General features: G+C 38.3%; 3 protein-coding genes across 11 annotated transcripts in view; 1 reads left to right on the forward strand and 2 right to left on the reverse strand.

The window, feature by feature from the left end:
- The window catches only part of LOC134335931 (caskin-2), a 43,433-nt gene extending 40,744 nt beyond the window's left edge, over window positions 1-2,689 (forward strand). For 4 of the 8 annotated variants that reach the window (XR_010015665.1, XR_010015669.1, XR_010015668.1 and 1 more), the window contains 3 exons: window positions 256-565; window positions 760-962; window positions 2,276-2,689. Coding sequence is in view for 1 of the 8 variants with exons in the window: in XM_063018571.1 (XP_062874641.1) it covers window positions 256-565; window positions 760-856 (407 nt within the window). In the remaining 7 variants the exon portion in view is untranslated. The other 4 variants (XR_010015666.1, XR_010015667.1, XR_010015670.1 and 1 more) reach the window with 4 other exon arrangements.
- A 457-nt stretch (window positions 2,690-3,146) lies between these two features.
- nherf1b (NHERF family PDZ scaffold protein 1b) lies at window positions 3,147-17,038 on the reverse strand. Its single transcript, XM_063018720.1, has 6 exons — window positions 16,457-17,038; window positions 10,551-10,721; window positions 8,230-8,383; window positions 4,984-5,027; window positions 4,637-4,762; window positions 3,147-4,441 (listed from the first exon to the last, which is right to left on the reverse strand). Exons 1-6 carry the CDS (start codon window positions 16,925-16,927, stop codon window positions 4,295-4,297), a joined length of 1,113 nt encoding a protein of 370 aa, XP_062874790.1. The 5' UTR covers window positions 16,928-17,038; the 3' UTR covers window positions 3,147-4,294.
- A 1,270-nt stretch (window positions 17,039-18,308) lies between these two features.
- Window positions 18,309-25,571, reverse strand: trap1 (TNF receptor-associated protein 1). Of its 2 annotated transcripts, XM_063019077.1 has the most exons (18): window positions 25,189-25,483; window positions 24,035-24,187; window positions 23,560-23,642; window positions 23,295-23,435; window positions 23,112-23,183; window positions 22,844-23,004; window positions 22,601-22,710; window positions 22,430-22,503; window positions 21,946-22,101; window positions 21,533-21,653; window positions 21,214-21,283; window positions 20,735-20,882; window positions 20,447-20,632; window positions 20,103-20,241; window positions 19,849-19,934; window positions 19,591-19,736; window positions 19,394-19,466; window positions 18,309-18,884 (listed from the first exon to the last, which is right to left on the reverse strand). In XM_063019077.1, exons 1-18 carry the CDS (start codon window positions 25,307-25,309, stop codon window positions 18,783-18,785), a joined length of 2,142 nt encoding a protein of 713 aa, XP_062875147.1. In that variant the 5' UTR covers window positions 25,310-25,483; the 3' UTR covers window positions 18,309-18,782. The 2 variants fall into 2 exon arrangements, with proteins under 2 accessions (XP_062875147.1, XP_062875148.1); XM_063019078.1 differs by lacking the exons at window positions 18,309-18,884; window positions 19,394-19,466; window positions 19,591-19,736; window positions 19,849-19,934 and having other exon boundaries at window positions 20,111-20,384; window positions 25,189-25,571.
- Between the last annotated feature and the right edge of the window lie 1,325 nt (window positions 25,572-26,896).

Below are 26,896 nucleotides of genomic sequence, written 5' to 3' on the forward strand. Positions count from 1 at the left end.
TCTGCTAGTGATGTTTCTTCTCAGCACAAAATATCACCGTATATGATGGGTGCACAAAATACACTGCTAGTTTTATTAGTGTACTGTTTTGGTCTAAGATCTTGTCTGATATTGTAGAAAATGTAGAACATTATACACTTTCACCTAATTCCACAACAGAAAATTTGCTCAGGTTAATAATTTGGTGTTGGCAACATTAGTGATATATTGGCACTTTATTTTGTGTCTTTCTTTCCTTCCATTTTTTTTTACAAGCTGCAGGATCTGGTGTCATGCTGAATGTGGTGCAGAGTGTAGCATTTGCAGCATCCACAACTTCCCCAGTGGCTGTGCCCCCAATTCAGGCTGTGCCCCCAATTCAGGCTGTGCCTCTGATTCATGCTGCGCCTCCGATTCAGGCTGTGCCCCCAATTCAGGCTGTGCCAGCAGAAAAGTCACAGGTCTGTGTCGAGCCTGGTTCAGGGACCGTGCATGTACTGCAAAGACTGGACCAGACCAGCACGTCTTTGGAGGAGGCATTGAAGGCTGTGGAGAGAAAACTTACACTTCAGGACATCACTGATGGGTAAAAGATAACACAGTAAAAGTTTACTGTGTTAACTACAGATTTATTCAGGCACTCTTATTATTTATTAGATGTTTATTGTAAAATCTGCCGGGTCTGTTTTAGAAACCTAGTTTTCGAGACCTGTAAATGATTATGATATTATATGCTAAAATATATTTGTCGAGAATAACACTTTGTATTTTACCTTACAGGGGACGCCACACAACAAAATCAGCAGGGAACATTCTTGATGACATCGGGAACATGTTTGATGATCTGGCAGACCAGCTGGACGCTATGCTTGACTAAGCTCTCCTCGCCTTGCTTTTATTTGACATGTAGAAGATGACGGATGAAGTGGGCCAGCTGATAAAACCTAAACAGCTGCTTGTCTTCTGCCTTCACTTGCACATCTGTAGGTCTTTGCTTCTTGGCGGGTTCATGGAGCATGAAGCCCTGATGTTACTTGCAAGTTTTATTATCAGCCATCTAATTCAGCTGCGTTCACAGCATCTGTTTATTCTCTAAACTAAAGCACTAAAAACAGCTGTACAGCCACTTGAGCAGAGACTGTTAAGGCTGAAACTGAGATTTGTGTTTGTACCATTTTACATCTTCATCTTTTATTTAAACGGATTAAAACGGTCACAGCTATTCCAGTTAAGGACAGTGTGACACTTGTATATGTTTTTTGTATGTTTTGTGTACTATATAAAGTAACATAAACAGGTGCTCAGGTGGCGCAGCTGTAAATTATGCTATCTGGGGTTCAAATCTCAGAGGTGCTATCGGCCAGTCAGGCATCTGCACAGACATGATTGGCTAGTGTACTGTAATTGATGGCCGAAACAGCCCAGCCAATGAGAGATGCACTTGTCGATGCACTCTCAGTGCCGGTCCCAAGCTCGGATAAAAGTAAGAGTGTTAAGTCAAAAAGGACATTGGCGTAAAAACTGTGCCAAGATCCACTGTGGCGACCCGTAATGTATATACTGGAGCACCCGAAAGAAAAGAAATAATAATATATTAACAACACATAAAACATGACTGTATGAGTAATGAGTATAATTTAGCGTTATGAGTATATGAGTCTAGGTGGGATGAGTATCCCGTTATGAGTATATGAGGTGGGATCAGATGACAAAATGAACTGAGAATCATTCCACAACCCCCAAAAGCTTCTTTCTCCCAACACAAGGCTTCACAACTTGTATGTATGATGTTAAAATATTGTATTTTTAGATAATTTGAGTGTTAATGTATTGCTTGTTTTATATGAAATGTAATATGCATTTAAATTGCCTTGGTGCCAGTAAATTCAGACACGGATTACACTTCAGTAAGAACTGTTTTTAAAGGGAACACTATATAAACCTTCCAGCGACACACACTGCTGACAGTGTGGAATCAGAGGTGCAGTAAATGTAAAGAAGATGATGCTTATAAGACTGATAGTAATTATTCTAATGGAAACAGTATTTAAAATGTCAAAGTATGTATTTTGTATACAAAGGATATATCTGATTGGGGAACAAAAGTGTATTTTCTATATATAGTATATGTGTATTTTGTTTTGAAACGTTCTGCTATTTTGTCTGTTATGCAAGTAAACTAACGAGGTTGTATTTTTATCACTAATAGTGTCACTATGTACATTTCGCATCACTATTCTGCATTTCCACATAATTAAAAAGCTGAATGATTAAATTGTCTTTATGTTTGTCATAGATTGCCTCCGATTTGACTTTGGTAAGATGGTTTCTACACTGAATGGTGATTATTCCATGTAATATTGGATTTTTATTCTATTCTTTCATTTCCCCCGTTTTTTTCTAATCTTGTCATTTCCAAATCCCGATTGTAATGCTAGATGCTTCTATTGTGTTGCCAGATGCTTCTATTTACCAACAGAGAGCTGTTCAGAGAGTCACACTATGCACCCAGTGAATTACCCATCATCTCTCACGCTGGTGCCTCAAACATTCGCAGCAGCACTAAGGAACCAATTGTGAACTCAAGTGTTCAAGACACATTCCACACTTACTCCATCTGATTTCAGTTTTTTAAATTATTTTTGTCAAATTAGCATTTGTTGCATTTTGCATCTAACCAGTGTAGAACCTTGTTCAATAAACAGGCCAATCAGACAGAATTTGGTCAGCCATTTGTTTTCTGCATGTACGTAAGTACATCATGTGAATTATTTATTTTTTTAACAGAATTGATCCTTCATTTTACAGAAACCTATAATTTGGGGATATTTAAGCTTGTTATATAACTGTAATTTCTTGTCCGTATCGGTATTTTAATGCAACAGTATTTTGCATTGTCAATATAATTTTGTGGCAAGTATTTTTACAGCCAGTTAAAAATCAAGAAGCTGTATTATAAACAATAACCAAAATGCATGAAATGCAGCCTTTAAAAAAATAGATTTTTTAACACACAAGTATAAAAATGATTCCCTAATATTGATTTAAAACTAGATTATTTATAGTGCTCTAGACCTGGGGTAGAAAGTAGCCAAGCTTTCTTGAATTCTTATATCTATTTTAATTCGAACACTGGCTGTAACAAGTGCGTAAAAAAGAAACAGTGGTATGTTAATGACTTTTTTAATAGAACAGAAAACAAAAACTTTTCAGCATTACAAATAAGAGCTCTGTATTTTTAATGTACTCATTTATTTGCATTTAGAAATATTTCACATATTTGCATCCATGTATAGAATGACAAAATAGAGTGGTTTGACATAAGTAATACATGACATCATCATACATAATATGAGTTAAATTATAAGAATAGGAAAAGACACAATCTGTGTGTTAAAACAAATGAGAATATCTATTACATACGTTATTACATAATTATGCCATGAGACAATATACAATCCAGAAAATACCACCATACCTGCAGTTTTTCTGTAACGGATTAACTTTAATAACTATGAGAAATGTTGATTGACAAGCTTTGAGTCATTTAGGCAAAGAACTGATTTAAAAAAATGTTGATTTCATAATAATAGTTAAAAGATATTAAAATTATTTTCCCAAAGACCCAACAATACAAATACAGCCTAGAAATGTCTGCATAACCAAATCTTCTCAGATGTTTAAACAAGGACAAAAAAATCAGCTCCCATGTATTTAGGATTCAGTGATTTAGTGTGATACATGAGCTCTGTGTTACTATTGTTACATATTTCTAAACATACTAATTTATGTTAGTAATTCTTTACATTTTTAAAATATATCTGTGTAAAATATTTTATTTATAAATCCATCAAGTCTTTAAACAATCTCTTTTTGGAACATCATTTAACAGACAAGGATGTGAAAGTCCTTTTTTCTGACTTTAAGTGGCATTAAAGCTATCTGACCAAAAGTATGTGACATTTTGGACATCACGTTCTAAAACCCATGGGCAAATAATATAAGGGTGCCTTAACCCTCAATATAAGCCCATTAGTTGTAATTGTAAGGTCAGGCCAGGTCAGGTCTGTTCCCGGGCAATTATGCAGGTCATTGTAGTTTCTTTACACCAAACCCATGAAATGCACAGTGGCACAGTCATGCTGGAACAGGAAAAGGCCTTCCTTAACACTTACCACATGATTGGAGGCAAACGATTTACATAATTAATACATTTACATAATTCATATGTAAAACAGCTTAAGTCAATAATTAGGAGGAGTGTCCACATACTTTTGGACATATAGTGTTCCTTATATAAGCAAAGTGAATAGGATTATAGGTTACTGAACAGCTCATATTTCTTGTTCCAGTCCATGGGTGGGGCCCTCTTATTGGAGCGTTTCTGGTGTGCTTGTTCTTTCACTTGCTGGAGTGAAAGGTTCAGGGCAGGAATGGCGTTCATGATAGATGGTTCAGCAGCCTAAAAGGGGAATAAAAGGTGTTTAAATGAACCTAGTAAACACATTGATTTGTAACATACACAGGGTTCTTTTTTAATAAATGATATCTGTATCCTAACTGGGTGTTGGGTTTGTTCTATACAGCTATAGTTAAACTACATGCACCGGTGACTAAACGTCCTTCCTATTGTAAAGTGGATGCTGAATCATCTTACCTCAGTGGGCAGCGTCTCGGTTGACAGGGCTAAGAGTGATGCGTTAGATGAAACATTTGATGGTGATGGGCTCACTGACATGTTGGACGCCTTGTGGTTGTCGTATTTGTCAGCTTTCTTGTTAAACTTAAAAAGCAGAACACAGATACAGTATACAATTTTTATGTGCTAAATACTAAAAACATTTCTTTTTACCAAATGCAAAATCAACACTGCAGTAATAAAATACAAGTCTAAGTTACTGTAACTCGCTGACACTTTTCTACTATAAAAAATACAACTTTTTACACTACCAGCGTCCGGTGTTTTTACTGACATGTTTTATAATCTCATTCTCATACTCTTACCTTGTCCTCCATTTCCCAGTTGTCATCTGGCTCAGGCAGGGGTCCTGCAGCAGAAAAAAAAACAACCACTGATGAGTCAGCTGAACTAGACTGAACTTAGACTCACACCACAATCCACAACATCTTCCTGCCAGTCAGCTTCCTATACTCACACTGACAAGTGTCTCCTTCAATAAATGAAACATGAGCACACTGGTTGCACACAAGAACAAACAAGCTGCAGTAAGTAAGCAGCCCTCGTTTATACAGCAGATAGAGTGTATGCTTCATGTATAATTAACACAAAATGTCTGCAGTAACCCTATCATCTCCAGCTCACAGGAAGATGCTGTGTGTCCTTTATTATGAACAATGGACAGAGCTACAGTTCACACAGTGCCATAAAAATTGAGAAACACTGATGTCATATTGTTGTGCGAGATGGTGGAATATCCACTGGGTCAGATTCGTGAAAACACGTGACATTAGTAGGGTAAAATTCCAGACCTGCCTTTGTTTTTAAGCCAACATTTTAGCAGCCTGGCACACAATGGCAGACACGCCAAAGATGGCGGCAGCCTTGTAGATTAACATGTACAAGCAAACGTACTGAACCTCGTTCTATGCTGTTCATTGAGCTTGATTGTGTAGATTGTTTGAGGTTTGTATAATTTACACACTTTAGATGTTAATGTGGTACAATACACTACAAAGCCCTGACCAGGATAAAGTGGTGGTAAAACACACAATGAATGAATAATGAATTCTACACAAATCACCATAATATGTTTTAAGGTGAAGATGGTTGAACATTTCCGACTGCAATTGTAGCTACTAACTAATCAAGCCTGTGCTGTCACAAGTGTGTATTCCAAACTAAAATTTAGTTGAACTTGACCCTTACCATCCAGGCGTTTCTGTCTAACTCAGCGCAGTATGGTATTTTATTATTCTCTCTCTAAAGTGTATGATGTTTGCCTGAACCCATTTAAAGCATCACACACTCTCTCTGCCCCTGTGCCGTAAACACTTAAGTGCATAACAAGGGGGCCAAGCCAACACCTTGAAACCCAACAAAGGTGGTGTCCCTATCCTGGAGGGTATTAGAGTCTGGGCGTATTAGAGAAACACTAACAAGACTAGTAAAGGATTTTGTGTAGGTGCTTTATTAAAGGAAAGCATTTTTAAAGGTTAAGCATTAGAAACCAGTGGGATCTCTGGTAGATGACAGTTGAGTTTTCTGAGATCACACGATTACTACATAGTTGATTGGCTACATAATCCTAAACAAATGTCATGTAGGACAAGCAATTCCTCCGCTTTACCAGCAGATGTCACCATCTACACTCACTGTTCACTGTACTGGTCATGCAGCACATGTCAATAAAGTAGATGGATTTGCCTGTTTATTATAAAATTAAGTTTGCACTCTTTACAAATTCAAAAATATGAAGCAGAACAATCTGCAGCGCTTTACATAAATCATATATAATGTTTTACAGAATAACTAGTTCTCTAGAGCAGTGCTTCTTACATGTACTGCAGATATCAAATGTAACATATGTTCATATTTACAAAAGTGAAAATCTTTTATTAGCACTTTTGTCAGTTAAATAAAAATTTAAATGAACAAATCACAGATTTAAACAAACAGTAAAGTTGGCTTAAAAATCTTAATCAGATGAAACAAAGGCTGCGTAATCCTCATTCTCAGAAGGTATCACCACCAAAGCTTTGTTCTCTTATAGCCACAAAATGATTCTTTAATTTTTACTGGCAAAAGTAAAAGTGTCTGCATGGCCTGCACAGTTGTCTATTATTATTCATCAACCACTTTATCCTGGTCAGCGTTGTGGCGGGTCCGGTTAGACCAGAAAACACTGAGCGCAAGGCAGAAACGCTCGTGACATGGCACCATTCCATTGCAGGGCTTTGCACAACCCGGATCTCAGTGGTGGTGGGCTAGAATAATAGACTAGTGTTTATTATTATTATTATTATTATTATTATTGATAAAGCACACACAAATTACATTGAAATTCATATGAAAACCTCTTGTCCTTTAAATAAATGTAAAATTTAATAAAACAGTAAAACAGATTGTCCTGTTCATTTCCTTGCACACAACAAATGTAACATCACAATTCATCTGTAGTAATCTGTTAAAAAAACAGCTGTTAGTCCTACCTGGTGTTTACATGAACGTCTCAGTGAAAACACAGAACTGTAATAGTAAATGTACTCTTAAGGCTGCGTGCAGTGTTGGTGCCACCACAAGAAGTAAAGCCAACCACTGTTGACAGTGTACAGTATACACCAACTGTGCTGCCGCTGTCGTGGCTCTCACTGTTTAGAGTTGCTAAAGTAAACAGAGTAGGTTTACCTTCACTCTGACTAATTTTGTATCTCCAAATACTGCAATGCATACAGTTACCATAGTTCCTTCTGGAACCCTGTGTCCCTGAAGAAACTGCATACACGGATGAGATGCTTAAGCCAAAGACTATTTAATATTATTTATTATTACTAGTCCACCTAAAAACAAAACTCTCAACATACTGCCACATAGTGCTAGTAGTGAGTATTACAGGGAAAGCACAGGTGCAGTATACTGTAGTTATATAACTTATAAAAGTATAACTTATTAATCTAATGGACCTGAACGTTGTGGCATAAAAAAAAGCATTATTCACACCAATCACAGTGATTACTCCGAACATTAGATAGAATGCTATCATCATTTCCACAGATAATCAATTCCACAGATCTAAACTGTGCAAAAAAGTAAATAGTGGAGTCTGTTCACCATTTTGACTTGCATAAAACAAAGTCCCTACTACTATGTGGCCATTATGTACTGTGTGGAGCTTAATTTATATAGTTTAATAGTACAGTCAGCAGAGGTCACATTTGAATCAGCAAAGAGGAACCTCTTCAACCTTCCATCCTTGAGCACAGCCAGCCGTACCTGTTAAACACTCGGCCAGGTCACAGCTGAGAATCAAAAGCAAGTGCTCAAGAATACAGTGGTGGTAGGTTAGCGCATTAGACCACTGTGCCACCCAAGTGCCCCTAACCCTAAAAATGAAGAAATTCTAGGGAGATTCAAACAACACGATGATTTTTTTTTTAAATATGATTAATTCTGACAGGTAAACAGCACAATTAGATGCTGAAATGTAAAACAACAGTCAGTCATAATTTATCAGAAATGCTTTTGTTTGTGTTAGGGGTATAAGTACTAAAACAGGAGAGCTTTATTAGTACCTGTCATGTGCTGTGGTGCGGGGGCGACCTTGCACCTCTCAAAAAACGAGTCTGTGTCAGGATCCACCACCAGCAGAACTGCTGAGTCACCTCCAGCCTTAATGGTAGCCACCACATCAGCATGCAACATTCCTTCCACTGGCACTCCATTTACCTAAAAACAAAGAGGGAGAGAGAGAGAGAGAGAGAGATTTCATCAATAATTTGTTAATTTATTGGTCAGGGTCATAGTGGGTCTGGTACCACTTGAGCACAGAATAAAAATACACTATGGACAGGGCACCAATTCCAAGACACCCTCTTATACTTAATTTGGAGAATTCAGTCGAATGTCCACTATAATTTGCCAATATTCATTTTTATCATCAGAAGTTTGAATTTGCCACATAATCCTTCATTTTTTCTTTTACCAACCGTTTATCCTTGTCAGGGTCACAGCAGGTCTGGTTTACCAAAAACACCAGCCACAAAGCACAAATTTGTCTAAATTATAAAAGTATGATGATGGAGCAACACTGTGACACAATATTTTAGTGAGAGAGACTGATTTTATTTGGAAGTTCATTGTTCAAGAAGACAACCTGTTTATCTGAGTAAGGATTCATTTTTCAAAATTATCAGTCCAGTTTCCTGCAGGTCCAGTGAGGGAAATCCTGTGCCTTTTAATCTCTTGTTTTACACACACACACACACACACACACACACACACACACACACACACACACACACACACACACACACACACAGGACAAAGGACATAGCTCATGTTATACACCATAAAATCTTGTGACACTGTTACATAATGGTCTGTATTAAATGCTAAGGGACAAATCGACTTCATAGTTGATCACTTCAATCTAAAAATGACCAAACACGTGTAAAGCACATGTGCGGATGCCTCCACCATTTCTGGCACCTCTGGTACAGGAAATTTCCTTTTTGGGAACCTTGAATTAAAGCAAAGTGTTCAAAGAAAATAGACCCTCATCATGCAACAGTTATTTAACATTTAATACATTTAAATGCTAATCTTTCTTTGTTAATAAAATAGTATTCTCCTGACAACATAATATAAGGGTGGAAAAAAATCAGGTAATCTCTAGACTGTCCAGGGTTCCAGGTCCTCTCCTTTTTAGCTCAGCTTTTCTATTGGGTGGCCATGGCAGAAGCCTGATTTTATGTTCAGTGCACTATTTTTATTTTTTGGATCCTTGACCTGCTGGAACATCCAGTGACGACCCATTTTAAGTTTCTTGGCAGAGGCAGACAGACTTCGATTTAATGGTATTTCAGCAATTATAATCCTTTTCAGTCTTTCCTCTTTCTCTCTTTGTGTTCTGCAGGCAGATCCCTCACACATTTACCAATAAATTTTTGGTATCAATTCCTCGCTGGTAGGTGTGGCATATTCATTAAATTATTTTCTATGTCTGGTTTTAAAGATATATGCAATCCTTGGTATAGACCTCCAGGGGACAGTCCCCAGGTTAAAAGCCTCACTCACTTCTTACGCAGTAAATTTCATTTTTCAAGACAGATTTGAGCCTCTAAGAGGGCTTTTGGCCCACATTCCTCTGTCATCCCAGGAGCCCCCGTTTCTTAAATGTCAACAGGATGGACACTGAGTAAAACTTTTCCTTCAGCTGGATTTCCATGGAACTAATGAGGTAAAAATGCTAGACCAGACCAGAGCACTTCACTTACATGCTTCTCTGTCCAACTTTACTATTAAATGAAACAGAATACAACAGAATAGACAAAACAGGTTTACAGCTTACAACAAACACAAAAAACCACAAAACTTCCCACAGTTCACAGACGAACCGGTTACTGTTGTTAGACAATAAACAACAAAGGAAATACGAGAACACAGGAATAAAGAAGATACGATGTGACTACACAAAGACTTCACAGCTTTTACAAAACATAGCCTAGTAAGACTAGAAGATTCTCCCTGTAGCCTGTAAGACATGCCTAAATCTTACTAAAACCCAACAATCACAAATAATGGCCATGAATGCAGCATTAATCCCCTTTTGCTGTCAGCATGTAAGTGAACCAACTGTCCCCTTTGCCTTGTATCCTCCAACCTAGTTTTTATCTGTGTTTGGACCATTTCAGAATCCAGTGGCAGTGTGATTGACAGCATTTATTTAACACTTGGCATTTTACATGGGGAGGATAAACTTAATTAGTAAAGATCTCAGCAAACAGTTGTGATGCTGTCAGTTCCAGAGATAGTTTAATACTCAATATTAAGCACAGCAATTAAATAGAATGATAAAATATACATAGTTTGGTAATAGTTACAGCATGCATACCTGTATTATCCGGTCTTTGGGTTGTAAACCGGCTCTTTCTGCTGGGGAGTCCTCATCAATAGCTCTGATGTACTGGCCTGGTTTGGATTTCGTGGTGTGCAGGTTGAAGCCAAAGCCATGGGAATCTTTTCGAATCACACACAGTCGTGGTCTCAGTTCATTTTTAAACTCCTGCACAAAACACAGATATGATCATTCTGTTAGGTACAACAGAAAATACACTGTATGGACAAAAGTATTAGGACAGTTAGTTTACCATGTTTTAAAATCTTGGAATCTCCTAGGCACCTTATATATATAAAAAAAAATCATCCAATTTGCTAACGCCCATATATTTCCATGGTTCGCAGCTCCAAAAAAAATCAATTTTTCTTTAAACAATAATTGTTCCAATTGAAAGACTGATTGCAAAACTTAAACAATAGAAATATCTAGTAATATGTATTTCTTTTTCATTTCATTATTAATTCCCAAGATCTGTATGTATATTTCTGACCCAACAGATTTGGTCATATTTCCAGAACACCCACAATAAACTTATAAAAGAACTTAATTTTGGGAAGACCCAGAACAGACTCCACCATTTCTTTGTACCAGTAATGCGTGGGCCAACAGAAACAAGTGCAGGCTAACAGAAGACGTGTTGTACTAAGAGTGTGGAGGAAACTTGGAGAGGGTAAGGAATCTAAAGAATCTGCTGGACAATCATTAATACAGTTTCTTTCCCAAGGAAGAGCTAGGGTTTCACTCCTACAACATGTCCTGTGTATACAACCCTTGCTCTGACCTCAGATCAGAACACCTCCCATCATCTCATCTCTGGATCAAAGCAGCTGTCTGACATGAGGATGGAGAGCTTGTAGAAAGACTCTGTTATTTGGATTATTGTTGTTCTTGTTTGGGTAGTGTGGGTTATGTTGGGTAAAATATCAACTTGGTCATAACAGTCCTCAGCTGAGGATATAAAAATGGGATTTTGGTTAGCATTAAATAAGATGAGAATGACACAGTAACATTTTAGTTACATTTAAAGTAAAGACAGAGCCATAGTTCAAATGTAAACAATTCATATGATACATAAACAACACCAAAATATGAAGTAAGCCCACAATAGATTGATGTTCAGTCCAGGGTATTCCTTGTGCTTAGTGAAATCGGACCCGCTGGGTTCCTGAACAGGATAACGTGTTTAATGAAAATGAACAGAGCCCAGACCTTTACACCACCAAACCCCACTGGAATAAATTGGAACTCTGATTGCAAATGAATGAATGAATATGCACAGACACACTCCAAAATCTTGGTCCAGGTCCAAACCTTTTAACCATTTAGTAAAAGGACTGCACACTATTGCTAGAAGATATATATTAGATGGCTGATGATGAGCGGATGAACAGTCTCGCTGCAGCTTTATTCTACAGTATATGGCCAATAGTATGTGTATACCCAACTAATCAGTAAGTTCAAGTGTTTCAGTCACACCCATTATAAACAAAGCACAATTCCATTCAAGTACTCTGAAAGTCTTTCTTACTGATTGCTTTTTTAAATCAGGTCCAATGTCTAATGTTTGTTTGTCAGATAGTTTGTAAATGATAAACCTCATTCTGTCATATGCTTGTTTTTATGAGATTCATGCTGCATAATACAGTCGCACAAGGCTATAGTCATGTTACCCATTACCTTAGTCTATTCCACTTCAAAAAAAAATACTCGACTCTCAGAAGTTTTATGGTTTGTCCTTTGTAGAGCTCTATATCTACATGATTTTTGTAATATATATAATATATTTTGATAATACGAGAAACCTACACTATATGGGCAAAAGCATGTTATCAGCCCTTTGTCAGACATTTTTGAAAGTCCAGTGGCCTGCACAGAGCCTTGACCTCAACCCCACTGAACACATTTGGGATTAAATGGAACGCCAGTTATGAGCCAGGCTTTTTGTCCTGTACTGTCAGAAGAGTAGAGGTTGTAACAGATGCATATGGTGGGAGGAGATCCATATTAATGCTCAGGGTTTTGGAATAGGGTGTTGAACAAGCTCATGGTCAGTTTACCACATGATCCTGGCCATCAAGTGTTTGACATTAAATGTAATTAATTACATGATGACTACATAATCATACTGCATATTCAGACATATAACATTTTACATATTAAGTTTCCCTGTTAATTTAAAATAAGAGGTGTTTAGGTGTCACAGCGGTAAAAATACACTAACCCACAACCAGTGCAATCTAGGGTTTGACTTCCCAGTGGTGCTGTCAGCCAGTCGGGCGATATAAATGAACAGTGTCTATAATTTTTATTAATAACTCTTGTATTGTAGTCCCGTGTTCATCAGGCGTTGCTGCTCTGGTCACGTCGGCGTCACTGCTCAGGGTGGAGGTGGAAGTCTATTTCAAGCTAACAGTGTCACTTCCTTTCAAGTCCTGTACTGGGAGGGCACTTTCCTTTCCTTTGTCAGATGCAGTTTGTAAAGCCGGAGGAGAATGAACTGGGCGAAGGAATGTGGTATTGTGACCGGATCCCCAAGAGACAGTTTCCCCCATCCTGGAGCTTTACATAAACCCCCCACCCTTAACTCCTGACCTGTTTCTGAGACAGGAGGACCAAGGCAGGCAATCTCCTGGTCTAGATCTGGTACCTAAACATAGACATAGTCACTGTACAGTGGATTAAAACAAGTATTCAATCACATTTGTTTTATTTATTATTCTTTCAGTATTTATATCCACTTGAAATTGACACAATGTATTTTGACTTTGAATTGTAGAATGAACAGTAAGCAGAATCAGTTCAGCTTTCGATACTTCATGCTAATCCTGGCAAAGTTAGTGTAGTTATTATAGGATAAAGAGTTTTACCTTTATAATATAACATGATGTAAAAAACCCACATCATTACACACATAGTTGCATGTTTAACACACAGTGAGACTCCATATGATGTAAAAGTTTCACCATTTGTGATTTTAATGCATAATAGTTTTTACTATTCGTAATGATATAAATGCATAAAAAAGTTAAAAATAGAAACTTAAATACAGTTGTACACAAAGCTAGTGAATACACACTGAGGGTGGTTGGAAATGTGTTTAAAATCAGTGTTTTTACCCTCTCAAGTGTCAGCTGCTGGAAATGAATTCAAATGACATTTAACTGACTACATTAATCAAACAATGATCTCTTTGTTTGTTATCAGTTAGGCTTTAAATTCTTGTTCTTCCTGTGTCCAGGTGAGTTTCCTCGGGATATTCTGGATTCTTTACACCCTGCAAAACCATGCAGAAAGTTCTTGCTTAAAATTAAAAGTGGAAGTAAGTGAACGTGTGGGTGAATGTGTGAGTGTGTGATGCCTGGTAGACTGGTGTCCTGTCCTGGGTGTAAAAATCACTGTATTTAGTTTAATAAAAATTTAAATGTACTGTACAAATCAGCCCAAACGAACTTTTTTGTCACATGCACTTTGACACCCAGTTTGAAGCCCAGAGACTTAATTTGAAATACAATACAGCCGTGACACCAGCTTCCCCTGCACTCTGCTTATGTAAAACATTTCCTGTAGTGAACGCAACTCAACAATAAGAGGAGGGAAGGGAAGGGGTCCCTCCCAAAGCCTTTACCATCATACTAACACAGCACAAGAGATGAATACACAAACTTTTTGATACAATACTGACTAAAATATAAAAAGGAAAAAGCTTAGACATGCAGACGACCAAACAATAATAGGCAGTACAATAAACGGAGAGCAAGTCCTCCCTTTTCTACCCAGATTTTTGTAAAATGTGTAAAAGATACTCTCAGGATTTAAATAAACATACATACAGTGGCAAATATGCCACTGTGCCACTGCACATCCTCTAGAAAATATGTTGCAATTACGAATAATTTGCTATTTAAATGTTTATTTCTTTTGTTTGTCTACAAAAGCACGGACATCTCAAGGATTCAGGTCCATCTCTAGAGAACTGTTCCTGTGTTCTCTGTGCACAACATCATTAAGACGTTTACAGCCCATGGCACTGTGGCTGACCTCCCTGCAGAAAGGTGGCAAAGAAAAATTATAAAAAGATTGTAAAGCACCCCTTGCCACCCCTTAATGAATTCAAGCTGACCTGTAGACAAAGGGTGCAAACTATCAGCTCAAACTATTTCATTAGACATTGGCCTTAATTTCTGGGAAAAGTGGTGTAAAAGCAGGGGTACCAATATTTTAGTCAAGATTGTACAAGTACTTGTCCAAGGTCAGGTCATAGGTTATGGTAAACTCCTATCAGACAAAAAAACACCATTGATGAGAACTACTAAGGCAGAACACACATTTATGGAAGACAATGAGAGGAAACCGCCTTAAGCTTTTTGAGGTTTTCATACTGGTACCAGGAATATAGTCACTCAAAAAGGGCTTTGTAGACCTCAAATATTTTTCACAGTCATGATGTGTGCTCATGGTGTGTTTATATAAAGCACAGTCTCTTCATCAAAACGTTTTAAGAGACTTTCTAGTGATTTTGATAAGATTTTGTTTTGTTTGTCTGTTTTATAGTTGCATAGAAATATGCAGATCATGGCCAATAGTGGCAATGTGGTTATAAATATGTAGACACTCCTCCAAATGATTAGGATCACATGTTTCAACCACACCTATTAAAAATAGGTGTATAAATTCGATATAAAGTAAATTATATGCTTCCAAATTTGTGGCAATGGTTTGGAGAAGGTTCTGTTGTGAGAAGGTCTAATGTGCTGGTTGTAGATCAGAAGTAGATCAGAAGTTTCTGATTGCTGATTGTAGATCAGAGTCCATGGCAGCAAACCTTACTTAACATTGACAGTAACTTGTGTTCAGGCAACTTTTTTATAGCTCATGGATGTGGCAAAAAGCTTGATTGTGTGGTTATTATATCATTTTTGTGTGGATTTGGTTGCATGTCTAGATTGAACCAGAAGACTCTTAGCAGAGGCATCCAGATTTGTCCTTAAATCTCTTGGTACTTCATGGAGTCAATGATGCTAAACTGTTCCACACATCAAACAGCAAGACATTGCAAATGTGCTTATAAAGCTTAGACCTAACAGCCATGTAATCCTAGCACAAACCTTAATTTGTCATGTCAACCATTACAAGTAGTCCGTATTCTGGTTATCTGACCTTACAGAAGGTCCTCCTCCTTGATCCAGGAATTGTACTTTTGATTGGCTTTTTGATTGGGTTATAGGGTATGTGTAAAGGATCCGCAAATCAAAAACACACTGGACAGAGAATCTATTGATAGCAGGGTATCAAACACTTACATATTCACTTACTTTAACCTTGGAACAATTTAATTAACCAGTTGGATACTGACTTACATGGTGATGTTCAGTAACTGCTACATAAAAATCTGTGCAGGATAGCACATTTTAGTATCAAAGTCTGAGACTATGCCACTAACACCAATGTTAAATAACATTCTAGAATGCTCTAAACCCCTACAAGATTAACAAAATACAAAATTAACAAAAATATGTGTTACAATTATTCAGTAACAAAAAATAAGTAGAAGAAATCACTAAATTCCAAAACTGCCATGAAGTTTGTAATAAATATGATATTGTTTCATATGTCATACCACAGATAGGGTGGCTCGGTGGGTAGCACTGTCGCCTCACAGCAAGAAGGTCCTGGGTTCGATCCCCAGGTGGGGCGGTCTGGCTCCTTTCTGTGTGGAGTTTGCATGTTCTCCCCGTGTCTCTGTGGGTTTCCTCCGGAAGCTCCGGTTTCCTCCCACAGTCCAATGACATGCAAGTGAATTGAACTGGAGATACAAAATTGTCCAGGACTGTGTTTGACTTTAAAACTTGTTAAGTAATAAATCTTGTGTAAAACATAACAGTGATAAGTAACTTTCTTACCTTCTCTGAACTATCAGAGCTGATTTTCTTCTCTACAGGACTGTGGTTCTTCTCTCCGTTTCTCGCCGACTTCTCCTCACCGTTCCCGTTTATCTCTACTTGTCCGTTTTCCAGCTCACATTCCGGTACAGGGATTTCATCCGTCACATACTCCTTCAGACACTTTAAATGATGTTTTTTGAGCAGCTGGTCGGTTTCGGGATCGATGACTATCATTTGCAGTTTGCCTGAAGTCGCTCGTATTCGAGACACGACCTGCTGGTGACTCTCACTCTCTACATTATCATCATTAACGAACACCAGTCTGTCCCCAGCGCGGAGTCCCGAACCTTCAGCCGGCGAGTCCGGCTCAACCAGGCGGATAAACTGACCTGTTTTACCCTTCTCTCCGTGCAGGTGGAAGCCGTAGCCGTTGTCTCCTTTTTCCAGGACGCAGAGTCTCGGTCGGAGGTTTTCTCGGTGGACGGGCATGTCGATCACTATCTTAAACAACCTGTTAGTGATGGAGTCGTTCAGTCAGTCGTTGAACTAAACACGAACTTCATTCAGCAGCTACAGACTGAACATTGTACATGTATCCGAGTGAAGCTGCTCAGTTTTATGGACTTCACACTGAGGAGAACCTTTAAGATCTGTTAGTTCTGCTGGATCTTTAATAGTGACTCCTCCTTCTCCTCCTCCTTTTCCACCACCATGGGGGCAAGCTCCTCTCAGTGGCGATTCAGCGATTATTTTTTTAATTAGGCCACCAAGGGGCCCAGAATTCTTTTTTTGGGACCAAATGTATTTGTTTATTAGGATATTAACGTCATGTGTTTTACACTTTAATTACATTCATGACAGGACAGGTAGTTACTCAGTACACAGGATTCATCAGTTCACAAGTTTTGAAAAGTCAAACAGAGTCATGGACAATTTAGTGTCTCCAGTTCACCTCACTTGCACGTCTTTGGACTGTGGAAGGAAACCAGAGCTCCCGGAGGAAACCCACACAGACACGGGGAGAACATGCAAACTCCACACAGAAAGGACCCAGACCGCCCAAGCTGGGGATCAAACCCAGGACCATCTTGCTGTGAGGCAACAGTGCCGCCCACATACTGTAACACGTAGCCTAAAGAAGTCTCAGGTTTACCTAGCTGTGGTGTACAGATGAGGGAAGTAACATGCCAAATTCATTAACTAAACTGTACTTTAAATGTAGCTTTAATTACAAAGATTTTGTCTCTTACTTAAATACAGTTATAGAGGCAAAATGGACTTTTAATCCTTTTTTAACTCGACTATGCAACAGTAAAACAGTACAGTGGTCTATTGCAAAACAGCTGTTGGAAGGTTACTATACACTATACAACATTGCACAACAATGTTGCTACAACCTTCAAATGTGACAAAATTAGTGGTTGTAACAATGTTGTGACCTTGTACCCATGTTTGCTGGAAAACTGCTGCAAGATGTTTCAGCAGCTTTTAATTCATGTCAGTTCTGACAAGTTTTCTATCATCATGAAGTGACAATCTTGCCCCTTGCAAAGAGACCACTGTTCAATATACTTTGTACTTATGGTCAATTGTTTGTAGAGATTATCTTGGAATCTGAAGTTGCTCGGAATGGCGCAAACGGACACTCATGGCCCGAAATAAATAATCTGCTTTTCTGAGAGCTGTACCAAGCTTGTGGCTTAAATTGGATGCATTCAGACTAGCCCTATTTATATGAACACAGAAAAGTCACCAACTGTACTTCATTATAATTACTAATGAGAAGGCCTAGCTAAAACATTAAGACATAAAAACCTTCTACACAAACAAATAAGTAAAGGTGCTGTATGTATATTTTTGAACCAGCAGATAAGTTACAAAAAAAACACATTTAATTTAAACATAAACTCAAATTAGTGAAGCATTTTTTTAGACAAAGAAGTACATGTACCACCAGTTATTCAAAAACAGAACAATTGTAGAAGTCAGTGAAATCCCATGACTGTCATGCTGTAAACGTATAAGGACAACTGTAACTATACTGTGCAATTTGTACTGTTTTTCTTATACATCAATCATCCATCCAGTCTCTTCACATGCACTGCTATATTAATTTCTCCAGTTGTCCAGACGGTTTACAGGAACTAACATGGACTAGTTGTCTAGAATCCATTCCAACTTCACTCTGGATTTCATCTTGACACGTTTAGCATATTCAGTGCAGGACAAGTTATGTTGGATGAGACCTTACATTAATGAATGTAATGTCATGTAAGGATGCAAAAGAGAAAAAGTCTTTAGGACAGGTCTGGTTCAGTCCATCTGAGCTGCCTCCCACACTGTGTTAGTGTTTCTCTAGTGCTTTGGTCAGCAGATCATTTAAACGAGAGATCATGGGGCGGGGATCGTCGTTTAGGCCAGCTGTGATCATGGCATTGTCATAAATCTAAAAGAAAAAAAACAACAACAGTCAATCTGATGCAGTTTTCAATAGGAAGCAGTAGAGTTTAAGGTCCTAGTTTGTTCTCTACCAACTTCTAGACAACTACAATATTTCAAAAGCCACCAAAACATGCTAAAATGTCATTATAGACTAATACATGCCAAACTGCTTCTAAAGCATTTTACTTGTGCATTGGATCAAAAACACATCCACTTTATCCACATTCAATCCACATCAGCTGTGAGGTGTGATAAACTTTGATACTGGTCACTGATATTGTTTAAATACAAGTCAAAGTGTATTTTAAAAATCCAGCTTAATTTTTTTACATACTCCATAGTGTGTTGTAAAGGCACACAAGTAAATAATATACACTTTTTAAGCCTCATCCCCTTCCTCATGCCACTCTCCTTATTTTTATCCAGGCTTGGGACCGGCACTGAGATCAGTGCACCTTCGTTAGACTGTTCACTAACTTGAGTAACCAGTTCAGAAACTTGAATCCGCCTTACTTGTTCAAGCAGCAGCTGTGCAAGGTCAGGATTTGAGTCTTTCAGCACATGAAGTTTCTTGATGAGGTCATGTCTGCAAAAAAAGGCAAAACGTACCACCTTAAAGGCCCAAACTGCATATATTACTGATAAAGACTACACCATGGTGTGTTCCACAGGATAGCAGAAAAGCTTTGAGTATTAACTTGTTCCCTTACCCAGAATTGATCTCCAGTGTGGGCTGCAGGATCTGTGCCCTCTCCTCAGCACTGCGTGCTAGCTGCTGGGTGCGCAGAAAGTGTCGTGCTGCTCCCATCTCCAGCACTGTGATCATGGCCGGATGAGTGTCCAAACGAGGCGTCAACTGACGAACAACAAAATCAGTGAATGATTAATAAACATTTGGCAAAGTCCTTTCAAAAATGCATCACTGTATTAGTAAACAGTCCTCAATATTTAGTATAGGATTTCCTTACCTTGATATTTGTGACTCTCTGGGCAAGACAGTTTCTCATCCAGGCCATTAAATCCTCAGCCTGCTGCTCGGTCAACCGCTCTGATGCTAAAATCAGTAGTAAAACAGAAAACTAGTTTAAGAATGAAGATTCGATAATAAACAAACCAGCATTGCAAAACTCTCTTCTGAGCTCCCTTGGCATCTTACCTGCATCAGTAAACACAGAGGACAATAAATACAATAAAGTACACTGGTTTTTTTTTTTTCACTTACCTGTCTTGCTGTCCTCAAACTTCTCCTCTTTGTAGTGATCAACGACGATGTCCGTTTCCACTGAGATGAGCTTCTTCTTGTCGAACTCTCTGAGGTGGAGCAGAGTCAGCTCATCAAACTGCTCATAACAGAAGAGCACCTACAGACAAGGCAGAAGCTGGATGGTTTGCTTTCTCTTGGTCCATGTGATGGAAAAGTAAATGACCTAACATGTGGCACCCCTTTCAGGTTTTGTGCCTGATGCATCCCAGTGGCACCAGTCCCACCAGTCCCACCACAAACCTGATGAGGATAAAATGATTAGAAAAATGGATGAATAATCCACCAAGACATTTGCGACTCACCTCCATGTCTTTCTTCTTCATCGCCTCAAAGTATGGCGAGTGCTCTGCAAGATGCCGGTTGGGAGCACACAGGTAGTAGATATTTCTTGTACCCGCCTTCATGCGTGAGGCATAGTCCATGATGCTGGTCTGCTGGCCAGCAGGCAGTGCTGAGGACTCAAAGCGAAGCAGTTTGGCTATGTCCTCCTGATCAAAGATAAATGATTTTTTTAAGACAACATAAAAAATTTAACCATATATATAAAAAATATAAGACTAAAAACAGGATTCACTCTGAATGTCTCTGACCTTAATGTCCTGTTCGGCTGTGGTGACGATGCCTTCTCGCATGAAAAGCCCATAGTCATCAAAGAAACGAGCATACTTCTCTGGATCCTTTTTGCTCTGGTCCAGAAAGAAACGAATGACGCGCTGCTGCAGGACGTCCCGCAGTTTTCTAAAGAACCCAGGTGGATTTTTTTTAACTGGGAAATTACACTTCATCATACTACAATAAAAAATTATTTGTCTAACATCATCACATTTCAGCTGCTAAAGCAACAAGCTGATCAACAATAGATTAAAGTCGCTGTTACAATGTGCAGTAATTGGTTCAATTTTGCTGTTGTAGCCAAAATCAAAGTTAAGTTACTAAAAAATCTAAATCCACCAGTAGGAGGACAGCAGAGGGTGACACAAACTATTGTATGGAACACATGTGACTTTGCTATATTGCAGTGAGAGTGAGTGATAGCTGTTTTGAATCAGACGCATGATGTTGCATTTACCTGATAAGCGCACTTTCCTGTAGTAACTCTCGGCTGAGGTTCAAGGGAATATCCTCACTGTCAACCACACCTGAAACATATTCATAAGTCATAAAATCTATTACTTAATGAAAACATAAACTATCCGGATTTCTGCTGCTAGTGTTTCAACTTTCAATCCAGCAATGCTGACAGTATGACATCACTGTCCAATGTTGAATAATCTGATAACAAATAAGTATAGATTGCTCTTTTTTAATCATTCCTGACTTCAGGTTTTGATAGCTAAACAGAGTAAAAGGACAGAAAATACCAAAGTCTGAGGCCAGACAAAACAAACCTCGCAAGAAGCGCAGCCACTTAGGCAGAATGTCAGTGGCCTTGGTTTGGATCAGGACTTTCCTGCTGTACAGAGCCACACTGGAACCCATCTCCCTGCTCACATCAAACATGGTTGGCTTCTACACACACACACAAAAATTGATTTATTATGACTATAGTGATACAAACAAAAGCTCAATATAGCATTTTTATTTTTAAATAAGCTTGTTCTCCATTTGCTCCCCATACCCACTGCTGCACAGTTTTTTTTCATTTAGCAAATACGTTTATATTCTTTCATTTCTGTATGAACAAAATCATGCCTGTAGCACAACAAAATCATCTTGTGTAGCACAAGACAAACGGTTCAAAAAAGATTCTCTTGTGTAATAAGACAAAAAGGTAACACTGAGCAGAACAGCAGACACCTACCATATCAGGGACATAGAAGACGCTGCGGATATTGAGGGGCGCATCAGCACGATAGTGCAGAGTGTAACGAGGCTTGTCATAAGCCTGAGCTACGTAGCGATAGAACTCCTCATGTTGCCACTCACTGATCTCTTTGGGGTCCATCGTCCAAAGTGCCTACAATTTACAAATTATATTTTATTACATGATTAAGTGCATATTAACATGGACAAAACTAATAATGGAATAATCAGGCTTATTTTCACAATGCCCAAAGTTGTTTACTGGGAGAAACTGATAGCCATTCTTGTAAATGTACAAACAGACACATGCTGTAATTGTTCCTTAACTTTAAAATGTCTAAAATATTTCAGTACCAGTGCCAAGTCATTCACAGCCATAACTAAAACTGACTCTGATGCAATAAATACTTTTGCCTATTTATTTCAAGGACACAAATTGGGATCTCAAGGATACAGTACTAATAAAGTCTACAGCAGATCACCTGAAGAGTGTTCAGTCTGCGACCATTCAGGTAGACTGGAAAGCTCATAAAGTTGCTGTACTTGTTCACAACCTCTGCAGAACAGAAATTCACAAAGATGTTAGATGGAGTGATGTTCTGCATTAATGTTCTGGTTAAAATCAGCACAATTATTTTGTTTACAATGTGTACCTTTAACACGGTCCTCAGACGAAAACTCCTTGCAATCATCTTTGAGGTATAATACAATTTTGGTGCCCTGTCTCACCCCACTGGCTTCTGCAATCTCAAACACCCCAGAGCTGCAAAACAATACAGGAAAATTCAATTTAGAAATGATATGTCATTATTCTATATTTTAAAACTGGCCAAAATTGTTCAAGCACTCATTTTTGGAACCATATGCATGCTAGTAAATATTTTTCTGCATCTTACCCATCTGAGGACCACTTGTACCCTGGTACATCTGGCTCCGCACTCTGAGAGTAGACCTCTACTTTATCTGCGACCATGAAGGCTGAGTAGAAGCCTACACCAAACTGTCCAATGATGGAGCTTCTTGCATCAGCTTGGCTTTGAAGAAGATCCAGGAAGGCCTGGCAAACAAAGAAACAGACCATTAAACACATCAAAGTAAAGGATTGTGGGACATGTAGCTGCAGCATGTATATGTTCAACACAGGAACGGGGCAGGCAAACAAACCTTTGAGCCAGAGCGAGCAATAGTACCCAGATTGGTAATCAGTTCCTCTTGATTCATCCCAATTCCTGTGTCCTAAAACACATGGAACACATGGCACTCAGTAACGTCAATTAATTAAATATTTTGGTCAGATTATACAAATCTTGTAATATCAATATAATAATATCAGTAACATTAATTTACCTGAATGGTTAAAGTGCCTTTGGTTGAATCAGTCTGTAGATGGACTTCCATAGGTGCAGTATCTCCTCCTCCTGTAATGAGCTTATGTCGAAGCTTCTCGAGTGCATCACTTCCATTAGATATAAGCTCCCTGATGAAGACCTAAAACCAAACCAATCAATTAACCAAAATCTTCACTAGTAAGTGGATTATTTATTTATTATTAGGATTATTTTTTATTTAAATACAGTCTCTAAAGGTTAACATGTACAACATCCCTACTTACCTCTTTCTCCGAGTACAGAGACCTGGCCACAATGTCCAACAACTTTTTAGTCTCAGCTTGAAACTCATGCTTCAAGAAGGATCCTAGAGACGAAAAGCAGTAAAAAGTTTATTTTAAATATTCGCTGAACTAATATGAACATGTCCACTATGCCTGGAAGTGAAAAAGCATACAGAAGCATCCAAAGTAATTCTCCTGTAAATCATCAGGGTGCATTTTATAATTATGCATTTAACATTTACTATTTAATGGTAGCGTGTCATTTAGACAATGTTCAAGTGCCTGCTTCATTGGGAGTTTTCTCTCACACAACTGGATCATCACTAGATGCAATCAGTCACATTGTGGTCACTGTGTGTGACACTGTCAATTATTTCAAACAAGCTGACTACTCAGGAACAGTGAAACTAAGAAGGATTGTGGAGATGCCCACAATTAAAGACTTACATTTAAGACTTAAATGTAAACAATTTACCTTCTACTTTTTCAGTGTCACTTATGATGTTGTGGATCTCCTCTTCCGCAGGTTCGGCTTGAGTGCTGTATAGATGGTAGTTCAGCTGCACTCCAGCATGGCTGGGACTCCAAATTCTCTGATTGAGGCGATAATGCTGCTGTCTTGTATTAACTGGAAACAGAAAATTAGTGGGTTATGGTCCATGGTAGTAAACAAAATGGTATCCAGAGGAGTTTATAGACCATCATAGGATATACTTGCCCAAGTATATAATGAATTGAATATAGTTGTGATATGAACTACATACAGTGCAATGTAAAGTTTTTCTACTGTTTGTTAGTGTATAAAGTTATTTTATTTACAGAAAAAAATGCATGTGTAAATTTGTTCCCCGTTTATATTTAAAGATGGAATTTAACAAACGTTTGAATGAGACTGTAGCTTCACAGATGTCCAACAAAAGACTGCTTAATTTCATAAGATTTTTATAAATAATTGTGTTTGTTTACTCCAAAATGTATATGTATTTGTATGCTTAAAGGTATCCAGGGGGCGTTTATCGACCATCATAGAATATACTTGTTCATGTATATGATGCACTATATATACTTCTGTGATATGAACTATGTAAGGTGTGATGTAACATTTTACTACTGTTTGTTAATAGTGTATAAAGTTTTACTGTTTGCAGAAAAAATTTATATGTAAATTCACTTTCTTGTTTTTACTTAGATATATGGAATCTGACAAACGTTTGAATGAGACTGTAAGGGTATTGGTGCCTGTCAATCAAACTAAGGGTAAGCCTATTTATGTATACAGAGCAGCTTCACAGATGTCCAACAAAAAACTGCACAATTTCATAAGATGTTTTATAAATAATTGTGTTTGTTTACTCTAAAAATGACACCACACACCTTTATAAAAATACACGTGTATTATGTATCATGTAAGAAATGAGCCTTCCCTAAACTGTTATCTGATTAAGGAGGAGCCTTGCTTTAAATTCTTGTCACAAAAATGTAATTGATTTGATATGATCGATGTATACATGTTAGTGCATGTATGTGCATTAGAACTCGATCATTAGAAGGGGTGTCCACATACTTTTGATCACCTGGTGTATGTTAAGCTGTCATGAGTGAATAAACGTGAGTTAGCTTGTTAGCTACCTGTGCTCGCTGCTCCTGTGATAATCCGGCCTGCTGCTCTCTGGCTGAGGGAGAAGAACCGGACATTATTCCTGCTGCAGGCTTCCAAGCCGACCTTCATCAAAGTTAAACACCGGGCCATGTCTGCTGCTGTGACCTAACACATCCACCAGCTCTCTCTCACTCACACTCTCTCTCTCTCTCACACACACACACACACACGCCGTGTGTCGCACTCGAAAGGACGTTCTCATGGCGCGCAGTGTTGACGTTACCGGCCTCGCTCGAGTGTTTTGGGCAGGTCACTGCAAACCCTAGCGGCCCAACTGTGTAAAAATCATTTATTTTATGTATTTATTAGGATTTCCCCTGAAATTTAACACACTTTGGTTACATTCATGACACACAAGATTCATCAGTTCAAAAGTTTAATGTCAAACACAGTCATGGGCAATTTACTATCTCCAGTTCACCTCACTTGCATGTGGACACGGGGAGAACATGCAAACTCCACACAGAAAGGACCCAGACCACCCCCCTTGGGGATCGATCCCAGGACCTTCTTGCTGTGAGGCGACAGTACTACCCACTGAGCCACCGTGCCACCCTAATAATCATGTATAAAATGTGTGTTGACTATTGCCAGGTGCTTGATGGACATCTCAGAACATATGATATACAAATATGTGATCTCTTTTGTAAAGGCTTATTATAAGACCTTAACGTATGTTAGTGGGAATTTGTGCCCATTCATCGGAAAAAAAGCATTTGTATGGCTGGGCACTGATGCTCCAGTTCATTCCAAAGCTGCTTAGTGGGGTTGAGGTCAGGGCTTCTTGCAGGCCATTGGAGTTTCTTTGATTTAAACCAAGCTTTTCTTTGTGTATTTATAGAACTTGCTTTGTCCAGTGGCACAGTAATGCCGGGAAAGTTACAAGCCTTTCCTAAACTCTGAGGCTTATACTTTCCTTTATATAATTGATTTATTACACCTGCTAACAAATGCTGTGGCTGAAACACATTTATTCAAATATTAGATGCAGTGTTCCATTACTTTTTTTCCATATAGCGTAGCTTGATTGATTGCAGTGAGGCATTGTTTGGTGTATGTTCATAGGGCCCCGTGTCCGCGTGGGTTTCCTCCGGGTGCTCCGGTTTCCTCCCACAGTCCAAAGACATGCAAGTGAGGTGAATTGGAGACACTAAATTGTCCATGACTGTGTTCGATAAAACCTTGTGAACTGATGAATCTTGTGTAATGAGTAACAACCGTTCCTGTCATGAATGTAACCAAAGTGTAAAACATGAAGTTAAAATTCTAATAATAAATAAATAAATGTTCATAATGACAAGTACTGAATAGATACCCCACAGCAGGGCTGGTTTCAGTCTGGTTACTCTCAAGGTTACTGCTTCATAATATTTAGGGAGTTTTACCTTGACACTATCACGCTAGCCTTGCAGTAAAGTTAGCCACTTTGAGAGAATGTTTACATTAAAAAGCACAATACCTGACCAATACACATTTACACAAAGCTCTCACGACTATAAAACAAACAATAAAACATGGAGACTGCATGCATTATATATGGTTGTAGTTGAATGACACTGTAGCCATCAAAAAAGGTATTTCTTTTTAACAAAAAGACACCCATTTTATCAAAATAGGGTGAATTTTATTAGAATACAAAAAGCAATTTTCATCTGACGTCCCACTTGGGCTGCATTA

This window comes from Trichomycterus rosablanca, chromosome 22 (genome assembly GCF_030014385.1).
Source record: "Trichomycterus rosablanca isolate fTriRos1 chromosome 22, fTriRos1.hap1, whole genome shotgun sequence".
NCBI lineage: Eukaryota > Metazoa > Chordata > Actinopteri > Siluriformes > Trichomycteridae > Trichomycterus > Trichomycterus rosablanca.